General features: G+C 39.6%; 1 protein-coding gene across 1 annotated transcript; it reads right to left on the bottom strand.

Annotated features, from left to right (window-relative positions):
* Positions 1 to 526: 526 nt before the first annotated feature.
* On the bottom strand, positions 527 to 14,357 carry LOC139945006 (signal recognition particle 14 kDa protein-like). The gene is made up of 5 exons (XM_071942237.1): positions 14,279 to 14,357; positions 14,093 to 14,165; positions 10,855 to 10,973; positions 9,764 to 9,796; positions 527 to 1,855 (listed from the first exon to the last, which is right to left on the bottom strand). The coding sequence occupies exons 1-5, from the start codon at positions 14,300 to 14,302 to the stop codon at positions 1,760 to 1,762; spliced, it is 345 nt and encodes a 114-aa protein (XP_071798338.1). The 5' UTR covers positions 14,303 to 14,357; the 3' UTR covers positions 527 to 1,759.
* Positions 14,358 to 14,372: the final 15 nt, after the last annotated feature.

Here is a 14,372-nt window from a genome sequence, read left to right as displayed (position 1 = left end):
AACTTACTTGGTATAACGAGCAACGGATAGCTGAAGATAAAACATTGTGATAAAAGACTCACTCTGAAGTAATGTTGGTTATTTTTTGATACTTGAATCTGAGAAAAAAATGCAGGCCTGAAGCCTTTATCATGCATCTGAAAACTGTTGTTTGTGCAACAAGGGTGTTTTTTTTCTTCTTTCATTATTCTCTTGCAACATTGACGACCAGTTGAACACAAATTTTTTACAGATTTGTTATTTTATGCATATAGGCCTATGTTGGGATACACAAAGTGAGAATACTGGTCTACGACAATTACCAAAGGTTTCCAGTGCCTTTAAGATATATATATGGCCTATCTATAGTAAATCGACATAATTATCTTTAAATAATTTTGAGATATCTTGAAATAAATTTCAGTAAATGATTCATTAAAAACAAATGTTATTAGTACACTGGAAATACGGAATAGGAAGGTACAAAAGAAATGTTGAATTAAAGGAAAAATAAAAGAACACAAATAAATGCCAACCGCAATGTCCCTTTAGTTAAGTGTGTTATGTAGCGTTTTATTACACCTTATTTATACAATGTGTTATCAGATCAAGACCAATTTACGAAATCCAGACTAACTATTAAATTGGGCTATCCTTGGATAACTTTTGTTCAACAGAAATAAAGGGTCAAAGAAATAAAGGGTTAAAGCCCGTCTCTATTGGAAAAAAAATCAGATAAAATCAAGGTTTATTTAAATAAATGAAATGGAATAAAAAATAATTACATCGGGGTGAGGCCATCTTGATTTTCTCCACTCTGGGGCATTTCTCAAACCTCGTCTTGGTCTCCTGCTCCAGGCGCCCACCGATGTATTTAAACCACCACTCAAAGCAAAATAAACGCTGCTCCAAAAAGTAAAGGCCTGAAGGCCGAGCAGCATTTCCAGTGCGTATAAAGCGCAACCAAGCCTGGGTTTGAGAAAGACCCCTAAACTAAACCAAGCTGAGGCTGGAATATTGGTCTGGCTTCTTTTTTAAGTGCAACGATTACTAGTAATCATTACTGTTACTGGTCACAGGGGGCATGAACAAGATGATGGCAGCATGATAAAGGTCTATGGGCAGCAGATGAAGCCTTTTATCAATACATGTACTTTTCAACAAAATTAACATAAACTGTAATTTTCCTGTCTTTTTTACCTGAAAATGAGGGAACAACTAATTCATTATGACTGAAAGCTTTACACTTCTATCACACTGGATGTGTTTTTCCTCCCATTACAAATGCATTAAAAGTGCACATTGCCTTCAAAGCTCTCAAAATGTTGTTGTTTGCAATTAATGTTTGCGCTTTGTTGTGTTTAGCGAGTAGTAATGCAATTAAGGGAGTAGTGATAACAAAACATAAATTTACCTCTTGAAATACAACCAGTGGATGATACCGTAGCCATTTTGTACCAAAATATTGGACTGTGTTATGTCATGAAATCACAAGTACCGCACAACTTCTCGAACAATTTCAAGTATGTAAATCATTGTAGTCTACTTTTAAAATATTTATCCAACCATATTAGTTTCATAACAAAAGTTGTTTAAAGCCCAAGGCAACGTACCTCTTTAATTCAAATTGAGACTGGTCTAATTTTGGCTGGTCTCTTGCATATTGTGGACACTATTACCACTGGAAGGTAGGAAACCATACCAACGAAGGTCAAACATTGGTAGAGGACTATTATGGGCATCTTCAGGATACAGAGTTAATAATATTCAAGTGCAGCTATCATGTGGCTTTGTTGGTTTTACTTTTGCTCTTTGTGTCACGCTTTCCCCTCTTCTTCAAGTTGTCTGTGTTGGCTTTCAAGACGTTTGCATAGGCCTGAAAAATAGGAACAGGGAAAAATAAATGGTCTGTTATCTTTTTCAGAATAAAGAGCCTGAGATCGTTTTTTTGTGGACATGTAATTGCGATGCAAAGAAAGGCTGGCTTTAAAACTGGCTCGACTATTCGCAGACAGCTTCTACCTCTCATAGTCAAATCCCCCGCAGTCCTGCACCCTTCGGGCTTAAATCAGGCCTGGAATTACACAAAGGCCACAAAGGCCATCCCCTACGTTGCCCTGGTCTTGGCCTTAGTGTCCCTTCAAAAGTTTACCCTAGACTTTAAAATTGTCCAATGGAAGTGCCCTTTGCAAAAAGAAAAAGGCCTTGCCCTTTGAAAGATGAAGTTCCAGGCCTGTCACATGTTAATAATGGAGTTATGAATATGCAAGCTGACAGAGTAATTTAATTAAAGATATTTAGGGATTTTGGTAACTGCTGTGGAACACTTTCCTCCCAGATGTTCCAAACATAAGCAAAGTAAATATGTCAGGAACTGGAACATTAGTGTAAACAACAAGTCAGATATTACGATCAATAAACATCAAATCTGTCATTGCAAATTCAACAGCTGCACCTTGTGACTTTGTTTGCCTTTGGGGCGATTTTTCCTAATTAGTGACAAAATAGGCCTGTTAGTACAGAGCTCTGAAAATGCTGTCCGACATGTTGAGATACTGAGATGATTTACTGCAGGATGAGGATGAGGACATCATACAAATAAGATAGATCAGTGGCCTGGAATAACAAATGGCCTCTGTTGCCCCTGGTCTTGGCCTTGGTCCCCTTCAAAATTTTCCCATAGAGAATCCTTAGATTCTTTCAGGAAGACAACATCCTGATGGATGTGGACTTCCCATGATAATAAATGGTAGCAAATAAAACAATAAATCACGTCCAGCTAGCAGCAAGTGTTTATGTATTGTCTATTGGGATGTGCAAGCTTTTTTTGTTTTTGGGCAGGGTCATCTGCCAAAGTATGTTCAAACTTTAAGGACAGTCCTGTGGCATTACATGAAATTGTGAACTTTCATCTAAAGTTGGGCCAGGCAAATTTAAAGTGGCCCTGCCGTCATGATCACAACAGGCCTGTGGCTTAATATGGAATTGTGAACTCTCATCCAAAACTGGGCCAGGCTAATTTAAAGGGGCCCTGTCGTCATGATCATAGCAGGCCTGTGGAATTGTGAACTCTCAATGCGTGGGCCCTCCATCATGTCCATAGGTACATGTATGATATATGGAGGGAGGTTGTGTGTGCTGCCACTGGGTGAGAGTTCTTATACAGCCACAGGCCTGCTTTGATCTTGACAACAGTCCCCTTTTAAGGAGCAATTTTTGACTTCTCGATAACAAGTGTACAGAGTTCTTATTTGTCAAATATACTAAGACAAATTATGCATGTATTGCCAATAGCATCATACTTAATCGGTTTTCAACTAGTGGTTTAAACCCGCCGAGGCCTGGCTCTTTATAATTTACCTCGACTTCGTCTCGGTAAAATTATCAAGAACCAGGCCTCGTTGGGATTAAACCACTAGTTGAAAACCTGTACACCACACATTGATTCCCTTATTTTTGAAACAGCATGATTAAAGGCACTGGACATCTTTGGCTATTGTCAGATACCAGTCTTCTCACTTGGTGTATCTCAACATACGCATAAAATAACAAACCTGTAAAATTTAAACTCAATTAGTCGTCAAAGATGCGAGAGAATAATTCAGATGGCTTGAATTCGAAACCTCAGCTGAGGTCTCCAATTCAATTCAACTATTTTAATAAATTACTTCTTTCTCAAAAACTCTGTTACTTCATAGGGAGCCATTTCTCACAATGTTTGATACTATCAACAGCTCTCCATTGCTCATTACCAAAGTAAGCTTTTATGCTAACAACTATTTTGAGTAATTATCAATATTGTCCGTGGACAGTGCCTTTAAACAAATCCTATAGCGTTTCCTCCAGCCAGAATGCACTAGAAAAGGTTTGCCAAGAACAGTCACCTGCATTGATTGGATCAATGCTAATCAGTGCATTAATATTCTGTATCCTGGTTTCGTTTATTTTGTGTTTTTGCTCGCACAAACAATATTGATTCCAGCATCTGCTGGGGAAGAAACTTCCGTTAAAGTAAACTTGAACCTTGGTTAATCAATGAATTATTGTTTAGAGAGAGAACACAGTGTGTTCCTCTGTGGGCTAAAGTGGCTAAAGTGCAACTGTGTAGGGACAATACTGTTTCAAACATACTTTGACTTTATTTCACTTCTGGTTGTGAAGCCAAGGACTCCCAGAAAAGCAAACGTAATCACTTTACTAACCAAGAACCCAATGTACAGAAGACAAGGAAGAAAGTTTCAGTTTTAGACGTGGAAAACCCCAGAGAATTATTACAGAGAAAACCCATGCAGTCAGAAAGGGACTGGATATCCCATCAACATAGTGTCCTGGCATGATTTGAACCAAGGTCCTAGAGATGGAAGGTGAGGAAAGGTTCCACTAAGCTAGCTTCACCACTCATTTATATCACGAACTGTTTACCTCTGACTCCTAGTTTCTAGCCAGAGTCTTTGATGAGTCTGGTATGCCTGGCCTAATGTGATCAACATTTGTTGTTTGAACCTGGGCAATTCAAGCGTTACGGACATTACATTTCAGACAGTTTTCAGAATTTCAAGAGCTCAGCAAACACATCCTGCCAAATGTTTGTCTAAAATCTTTCATTACCACAACATAGTAGTCCGTTTGGACAGCATACACTGAATTTCAGAATTTTATGTATCTCTTATTCATTTATTAGATATCACTCATTAGGCGTAATGCTGCTGTTACAGACATTACATTTTTTGGACATGACATTTGACTACCCTTTACTCGTACAAAAGTTTGTGAGTTTTGGGTTCCCATCAATGTACTTTTGGTACCAAATAGTCAAATTGTGTAAAAGATGTAGAGGTACATTTGACAGAATTTGTTGCAAATATGGCCTCTAGAGCACAAAACATGGCATTACGGACATTACATTTGGAGCATTTTGAACATTACACTTTAGACCACTGTTTTCTTTCAGATAGACTGTCTTCGTTGAGTTTAAGTTTCAGTTGAAAACTAAGCTTTTATACAAGTTTTCAATGATGCGGGGCCACTTTCACGTTGATGTTTCATTGTCTGTAGAATTGCCCTCCTACAGTATACCCTACAAAGTAAGAAAACTTTGTAATACAACAATGGAAGATTTAGGTTTTTTTAAATGGAGCAGAAATTGTGCAATATGCAAACAAAACAAAAGTTTTTATTCGGTTTTATCTCCCTTTTCAACACATTTTTCCTCCTCTTGAAATATAAGTCCAAAGTACAACAAAAAAGTGTCTCAGAACAAAATTGTTGTGAAGTCTTCACTGAGGTCAAAAGAAAGCCCTGTCATTGGCTGAGAGTTGTGCGTGGCAGTGGAATAGTCTTTCTGTGCATATTCGCAAGGCTAGTTCTTTATAATGTTTTAAAAACTCAATAGTTTGAAGCTGCTTTTTTGTAATCTGCTTACTTGTAATCTGTCTTTCACCCAGTGTAAATGTTATTGCTCTCTTTGTGCTGAGAGGCTTTCCCATTAGGCGCTTTACGAATGTATTTAGTATTTTTATTTATTATTATTATGCACGTTTGACCCCAGCAATGGCAGCCAATAAAAAGGGTCTACACAATGTACAAGAAATTACTAGTTTTCTGGTGAAAATTCAGTTCATATCACTTACATGAAGATTCAAAAAGAATCACCACTCTTCCTTCTTGTAAAACCACAAAATGCCGCCTTCAATTGAAGACACTTGCTACAACATGCAGTTCGTGAGAATGAGTTTCCCTTCAGGGGAGGAGAAACATGTGGGAAGTGGTTTCAATAGGCCTACAGAATCAATAACGAATGTAGTAATGTTTCAGCAACGCCCACATCATATAACTCTTGTGAAAGCCAAACATCAGCAGATGCTTCATCACTTCTGACCACTTGTTGATACAATGTGATTTCCAGAATGCCAGATGGTTGATTCAAGACACATTTAATTATCTGCTGTTTGTTTTGTTTGCACTCCATACTTTTGTTTACAGATGGTTGATTCCAGACACATTTATGTATCTGCTGATCTTGTTTTATTTGCACTCCTCACTTTTGTTTACAGTTGGGGTGAAAACATTGCAGTATACTCAGAATGACTTTTTACTGCAAAGCTGAAACCATTTTGGCTATGAACTGTTCATATCCATTGTAACACAAGGGATGTGATAGGATTTTGAAAAAAAAATGAACTATGAGCACAAAGCGTTAAAGCTTGTGAGCAGCAAACATGAAAGCTTGCGAGGGCAAAAAGCTTCCGAGTGTGAAGCCTGCTCTACATTACTTTATCTTTGGTTTTGAAAGCCCTACTCTGCAATCTGGGGTGTTCCATATAATAATATGGTTTTCTCTCCATTTTCTTATGAATTTGATCTTAGTTATGGGGGGGGGGGTGGGGTGAAAAAAAAATTGGATTCCCAGTTACAAACAGAGAACTCACATCCCTGCAACACCCAAATGTGTATGGTATGACCATCTATGACTGACCCATAGCAAAGATTGGACAAAACCAGGGTCTGTTTGTACAAAAGTGGTTGGTTGGTGAATGGTGTAAATGCAAAGGAAAATCTGAAAATGATTCCTAACCCATGACTAGTGATGTTAGGTTTACTGAATGGTGTAAGACTGAGGACTGCACTTGTTGATTATGGCCGAGCGGATAAGAGCACCAGACTCAAGCTCATGGTGCTTTTGTCCAACAGAATGTGGGTTTAAAGAGCAGCGGACTCAAGCTCTGGTGTTTCTGTTCAGCAGAATGTGGGTTTAAAGAGCAGCGGACTCAAGCTCTGGTATTTCTGTTCAGCAGAATGTGGGTTTAAAGAGCAGCGGACTCAAGCTCTGGTGTTTCTGTTCAGCAGAATGTGGGTTTAAAGAGCAGCGGACTCAAGCTCTGGTGTTTCTGTTCAGCAGAATGTGGGTTTAAAGAGCAGCGGACTCGAGCTCTGGTGTTTCTGTTCAGCAGAATGTGGGTTTAAAGAGCAGCGGACTCAAGCTCTGGTGTTTCTGTTCAGCAGAATGTGGGTTTAAAGAGCAGCAGACTCGAGCTCTGGTGTTTCTGTTTAGCAGAATGTGGGTTTAAAGAGCAGCGGACTCGAGCTCTGGTGTTTCTGTTCAGCAGAATGTGGGTTTAAAGAGCAGCGGACTCGAGCTCTGGTGTTTCTGTTCAGCAGAATGTGGGTTTAAAGAGCAGCGGACTCAAGCTCTGGTGTTTCTGTTCAGCAGAATGTGGGTTTAAAGAGCAGCGGACTCAAGCTCTGGTGTTTCTGTTCAGCAGAATGTGGGTTTAAAGAGCAGCGGACTCAAGCTCTGGTGTTTCTGTTCAGCAGAATGTGGGTTTAAAGAGCAGCGGACTCGAGCTCTGGTGTTTCTGTTCAGCCGAATGTGGGTTTAAAGAGCAGCGGACTCGAGCTCTGGTGTTTCTGTTCAGCAGAATGTGGGTTTAAAGAGCAGCGGACTCAAGCTCTGGTGTTTCTGTTTCAAAGCAGAGTGTGGGTTCGAGTCCAAGTCATGACACCTACGTCCTTAAGCAAGACACGTGTTTCGTGTGTTGTGTAATGCACATAAAAGAAACCAGTGCACGTATCGTAAAGAGAAGGGGCTCGCTCCAGTGTTCCTGGTTTGATTGGCAACATATTGCACCAAAGCACCTTGCCATGACATGCCATGATTATGCTTTACTTGGGATCAGGCATACCAGCATAATCAGAGTCCAACAGTTTGGGTGTTGAGTTACTGCAGGCCTAGAAGTTCGCCTGACTCTGCGAGAATCCAAATGGATTCCCGCTGAAGAATCCCGCGAGAATCCAAGATTCTCCCAAATTTCGGGGAAGATTCTTGCATATTTTTGGGGAGAGTTTCTGTTATATTGCATATGTTTTTACATGAATATTTGCTATATGAAGTGTTATGGAAATAAAGCAATTATGAGAAGACATACCAGGGGTTTCCCTTAACTTTTTGTTTCAATCGCCCACCAAGAGCCCGCATGTATTGAATACACAAAATTTTGAAACGCAACTTAAAAAAAAAAAAAAAAAAAATCACGTCATAACGTTAAGTCCTTAGAATTGCGTTTTTGGAAGATTTTATCTCTTAATTCATGCCCTAAATTATCCGTTTTCCATCAAAAATCATTTAATGAAGTCGAGGTATGAGGATCAGTTGTTTTAAACATGTCTTGAACTCCGTTTGCAACGAAATCTTTGAGAATCAACGATCGGTCATTGAGAAATAATTCAATGAACTTTGCCCCGCAACGCCCTCTGTCGGCAAAAGTTGTTCATCTTATTAGAATTTCTCCAAGGCTGTGCATTGTGCACAATCTGCAGGCGTAATGCACAGTGTGCAGCAATTCTTTACTCCGTTCGTGAACTTGTACTGCATTGAATTCTAGTCAAGAAGATCATGAATATGAAATAAAACTGCCGTCAACGGCCAATCACAGCGTGTAGAATGTTGGTTAGAATGTAATTTGGTCAACCGTGTGTGTGTGTGTGTGTGTAGTGGGATACTCGGCACCATGTGGTTTGTGCATCGTGTTTTTTCACGTGTATCAAAGCAGATTGATTCAGTGAGACTATTGGTCCAAAACGGGATCTTTTGCTCTATCAACCAATCCGCGGACAGGATACAACAAAATGTACTGGGGTTCGTTTTTGCGGCTGGAACCAATAATTGTTTCGGTCCTTGGCTGGTGTTTACCGACGACTTATCGTGTATTATAAGCAGGGTGCGTGGTGTGTGACAAACGATGACGGCCGTTTAGGGTTAAGGATCTGACGACGACTCGACTCGTCAGCGACGTGAGTGGTTTAAAAAACTAACTTCGTGTCGGATAAACGGAATTGAAAAAATAAAAATAGTGGGTCTAAGTACGAATATATTCATGTTGACCCAAATGTAAAGCTGAGAAAGTGATTTTCCCCTTCTAAATGCTGGCAATTTCACGCGAATCCACTCAGATTCGCGGCGTCCTCGCCGGGCGCGAATCGATTCGCGGATTCGCGTCGGATTTCTAGGCCTGTACTGTATGGTGTAGGACCGAGGACTGTAGTTGATTATGCTTTACATGGGATCAGGCATACTATCATAATCAGAGTTCAACAGTTTGGGTGTTGAGTTACTATATGGTGTAGGACCGAGGACTGTAGTTGATTATGCTTTACATGGGATCAGGCATACCACCATAATCTGAGTCCAACAGTTTGGGTGTTGAGTTACTGTATGGTGTAGGACCGAGGACTGTAGTTGATTATGCTTTACATGGGATCAGGCATACTATCATAATCAGAGTTCAACAGTTTGGGTGTTGAGTTACTGTATGGTGTAGGACTGAGGACTGTAGTTGATCATGCCTTACATTGGATCAGGCATACCACCATAATCAGAGTCCAACAGTTTGGGTGTTGAGTTACTATATGGTGTAGGACCGAGGACTGTAGTTGATTATGCCTTACATTGGATCAGGCATACCACCATAATCAGAGTTCAACAGTTTGGGTGTTCAGTTACTGTATGGTGTAGGACCGAGGACTGTAGTTGATTATGCCTTACATTGGATCAGGCATACCACCATAATCAGAGTTCAACAGTTTGGGTGTTCAGTTACTGTATGGTGTAAGACCGAGGACTGTAGTTGATTATGCCTTACATGGTATCAGGCTTACCACCATAATCAGGGTTTAACAGTTTTGGGTGTTGCGTTACTGTATGGTGTTGGATTCTGTAAGGGTGACAAGAATCCCAGTAAATTAATCAAGGCAGTTTGGGTTAAATAGAAGGGTCATGAGAACTTACCATCTGGAATTTTGTGACGTCTTTCGAGCTGATCTGTAAAGACATAGGGAGATCGAGAGATCCATTGATTATTTCTACAAATTGAGATTTGTACTTTGGACCATCTACAAATGGATCTTGTTTAATTGCAGCTTCCTTAAAAAATTGCAGCAATTTGGAGAAAGAGTTTGCAAGGTGTGGGACTTCTGCTTCATCATTCACTCATACACATGCAGACTTCTTGCGTTTTGGGGTCCAAAAACCAGCATAAATCAGTACCTCTCTGTACATTACTTAACCCAAATTCCCTTCCAAGTTGAAAAAGCGATTCTGATGATAGAATTTGAAATTGAAAACAGGACTTTGACTTTGACAGCCTGCTGCCGTTTGAGCAACATTTTACTTAATTCTATATAACATCACAGGTTGCAAAAAACCTCCTCACAGCGTACTGTTTAGTATGCTCATGAAATTCTGATATTTAGCCCATAGTGGGGGAGATTTTTGGTGAAATTTCTTTCACACTTTACTGACACTGGATATAGTAATGAATTAGTTAAGTTTTTTTTGTCATGGAGCAGTTAGCAAAATCATTCTTCCTAAAATTCTTTATTTTATGAGGGTGGGGGATGGGTACTCCTAGAACTATGAGGTTTGTTCCGCTATGTTCTCCAACAACCTCTCTGGGGAGATCTGATTTCAACAAAGAACTGTAGCCACTCAGACGTGAATGGGCAGAATGCTTCTATCTGGATTTTGAGGATATAAACCTATTGACCCATTTCACCTGATGTCATCAGCAGAAAAATCTTGAATGCGCCATACTGGTGGGCAATTTCATTGTGCGTTTTTATATTAACTATGTTGCGCTTTATGCAGTGAAAGTATGCATTTTAGGCGACGCGGCGTTAATACACGTAAACCTAACTGCCCACCAACATGGTGAGCGTGGCATTGGTCGCCGCGTGTGATATGCGTGCAAGGGATCAATATGAGGTTCGTGGAGACAATAGCGGAATGTACATGTACCTCATAGTTCTAGGTGTAAGGAATGGGGATATCTAGCAACTATATTGCATGATACTTCCCAGCAAGAAGCATTATATTCTTACCACTGTACTCAGTTTCTTCTTTCCATTTGTTGCTCTGAATAGACATTTGTGTTCGGTGTGGTCTGATACGGGTAATCTTCCTTTTGTGTCTCTCGGCTTTGGCTTAGTCTGTCCATAATCTAGCAAACAACAATTTAAAAACAATTATAGGAACTGTTAATTACTGTTAAAGTTTATTTACACAAATATTGATAACAACTCTGTTGTTAGTTTAGGGACCATGGATAAACTAAGAACGCGGCCGCCCGCGGTCAGACTCGTTCTAGAACGAGTCCGTCCCAAAATTGTCACGCGCCCGTCCCAAGATGGATTAAGCGCTTCACTGATTTTTAAGGTCCCTCATTATCGAACTCTATTGTTGGTGCCTTTTGTTGTTCAGATTACATGGACAAGGCAGCTCACAAGTAAGCCACGAAAGGGTGAAGGATTAGTGTTTGCGGTCTAGCTCAGGTATACACCAGACAATGGATTGGAGATGTCCATGTACAGCCAACCCTCGAGTTTACCAAAGCCAATACAATAATATGCTACTGCCATAACAAGTTGAAGTGGTGACTATTATTCTTAAATTTGAAATCATCGCCAACTTATTTTGTATCTACATCTAATTATAACATTAGGACCCGTGTTTACAGAGATGATTACACTTACACGATTTGTTCATAAAGGTACCGCGAAATCATGCTGACCGGCTCGCAATCACACAAAACACAACGCAAAATTACATCGTAGTACTCAAACACACTATATCCAGCGACACACTCACACACAGTGTTTTCAATATACCGGCCTAGTAGTCTTGTTACTTTGCGTGCAACGCACTATAATGCAAGAAACATTGAACGCTAGAGGGCTTTCCTTAACAATGTGATAGCGGGAGAGCCGCCCTCCGTTGGAAAAATGCGCAACAGTTTACGAAATTAGTTACAACCGCCTTGAGATTGAGACTTTCGGGAGAATCTGGTGTCCGAAAATTGCAATACTAACCAGCGTAGAACATTGGCGCCGTTGCTGGTACCTTGGGCATGTCAACAACGTGGTGAATTTTCAGCAGTTCCATGAGAATATTTAGCGTGTTTAAGAAAAACTACATAACGTGTTGGCTTCATTGTTCAAAAATGAAACATTTTGGATACCTTGGATGTAAAAAAAAAAAGGTATAGTTTTACTGTTTAATGTAAGATGTTTTTCTTATTGATTTTGTTTTATTCTGTTGTATTTTGGGGGATTATTTTGCATGGCGGTCGTGCAAAGATGCAATATTATTAACTAAACTAGTCAAAATATAAACTAGACCGGAGACACAGTTATTATAATTAACATGGATCTTTGGTTGTTGTTTATTTATTGAAACGACAGTTTACGTAAATTGCAGTGGAAACAACTTGGGTTTATATCTACCCAGATAAGCCGATTATAACTACACAGTGGTTTTCGGCCTCACCATTGTTCCTTTGTTATACAGTGGGTCTTCCTCAAGACTCGGTGGTTGAGAAGAACGCGTTCCACTCCGTAGATTTTCTTTTGTTCAATTTGTCACGCGAAGGAACGCGTCGCGACGCGGTCGTTCCTGTGACATAGTTTATCCATGGTCCCTTACGTTGATTGATGCACAAATGGTGTGTCATCCATTTGTTATTCTCCAATACAGCAGAAAACTAACTACAATGTGAATGGTGCTACATGTATGAATGACAGAATGATAGGACCAATCAAAGTTAATAAAAGAGCTAACCATAATTACAGCTTCAATCAAAGGTGGGTTAGCTAGATAGCACCAACGTTGGATTCACACCAGAGGGAGTCCAGAATATTGCCTGTTGTGTTGGCATTACTGAATTTTAAGGATAACATTCCGTATGGAGCCACCACTTTTTCACTTATTTTTACAAATAAAAGGGATCTGATTGAGGTAAATAAGATACTATATTATTTCATATAGAATGAAAAAGTGGTGGTGTCATACGGAAACTTTCCATGATAACTGCCCAGCCCAGTGCTCATCAGCATGAGGGGTTGTACGATGGTACTCCTAGAACTATTTCGGTTTCGTCCAGCTATCGTCTCCCATAACCTCATAGGTTTATATCTCTCACGCGTTAAACGATCATGGTTCAATTAGTCCTAGGTTCAATAGAATCAGAAATCTCTCTTTATTTTTATTTTAATCTCGCCCAAATTAGGCTCTATGTGTCCTTTGATATCTCAATGTCCGAGGGGGCGACCAGAGAACCTACTCCGCAATCTAAATTTTTTTTTTTAAAGTTATAAATTCTTACCGTAATTCAGTCCCCAAATACTCCGTGTTACCACTACACTACAAATGCTGATTGTCCCCGAACGCATCGGGAAGTCACGACACGTGACGAGCGTGTGCATATTATTTTTTCCCCAGGACGAATGTGGAGAATTATCTACACACGTTTGTCCTAAAATAAAAAAAACACTCGATCCGTGCTTTGCGTAAAAAAACATATGGACACGCATCTGGGAACCAGACGTCCGATTCCTAGACGTGTGTCCATATGTTTTGTACACAAAGCACGGATCCAGTGTTTTTTTTAATTCTATGATGAACGAACGTGTGCAAAAATTCCCCACGTTTGTCCTGGAAAAAAAGTAATATGCACACGCTCGTCACGTGTCGTGACTTCGCGATGCGTTCGGCAGAGTTCGAGGACAATCCGCATTTGTAGTGTAGTGGTAACACGGAGTATTTGGGGACTGAATTACGGTAAGAATTTATAACTTTTAAAAAATGTTGAGATTGCGGAGTGAGTTCTCTGGTCGCCACCTCGGACATTGAGATATCAAAGGACACATAGAGCCTAATTTTGGCGAGATTAAACTAAAAATAAAGAGAGATTTCTGATTCCAAAATTCATTGAACAATGATTGAACCATGATCGTTTAACGCGTGAGAGATACAAACCTATGAGGTTACGGGAGAAGATAGCCGGACGAAATCGAAATAGTTCTATGAGTAGTACGATGGATGAATTGAATTTTTGCAATTTTATTTATCAACTTAAATTTAAAATTTAAGTAATAAATAGGCTAACTATTTTATTTACAATTTAAAAATACAAATAACTTTTTCAAATATTGGTGTTAATACTGAGTGTTAAGTGGGAATCACCTTTGACAGCTTTCCCATACAATTCACTTCAAAATAAACAACCAAAAAGACAGAATATTCAGATTAAGAAGCTGCCGTTGGCGGCGCACTTTAACTTACATTGCTTCATCGTGACGAGGACTGTTCCAGATGTTCTCGTTCTCTGGAATAACCGCGTTAACTCCGTCAAAAACTAAAGTAAACAAACAAGAATAAAGTACAAAATCATGTTTATTCAAAACAACCAGAGCTTGCTTTTGTTAAATCTTTACAAATTTAAGTAATAAGATAAATTTATCAACTTACCGTATCGTTGTCGAGAAGCACCATCTTGCACGTCTTGTTGATGCCCTTTAATTGTCACCTGTATGTCACGCAATCGCTGATTGGACGCATGTAA

Source organism: Asterias amurensis, chromosome 1 (genome assembly GCF_032118995.1).
Source record: "Asterias amurensis chromosome 1, ASM3211899v1".
Lineage (NCBI taxonomy): Eukaryota > Metazoa > Echinodermata > Asteroidea > Forcipulatida > Asteriidae > Asterias > Asterias amurensis.
This window is presented reverse-complemented; position numbering and strand designations above follow the sequence as displayed.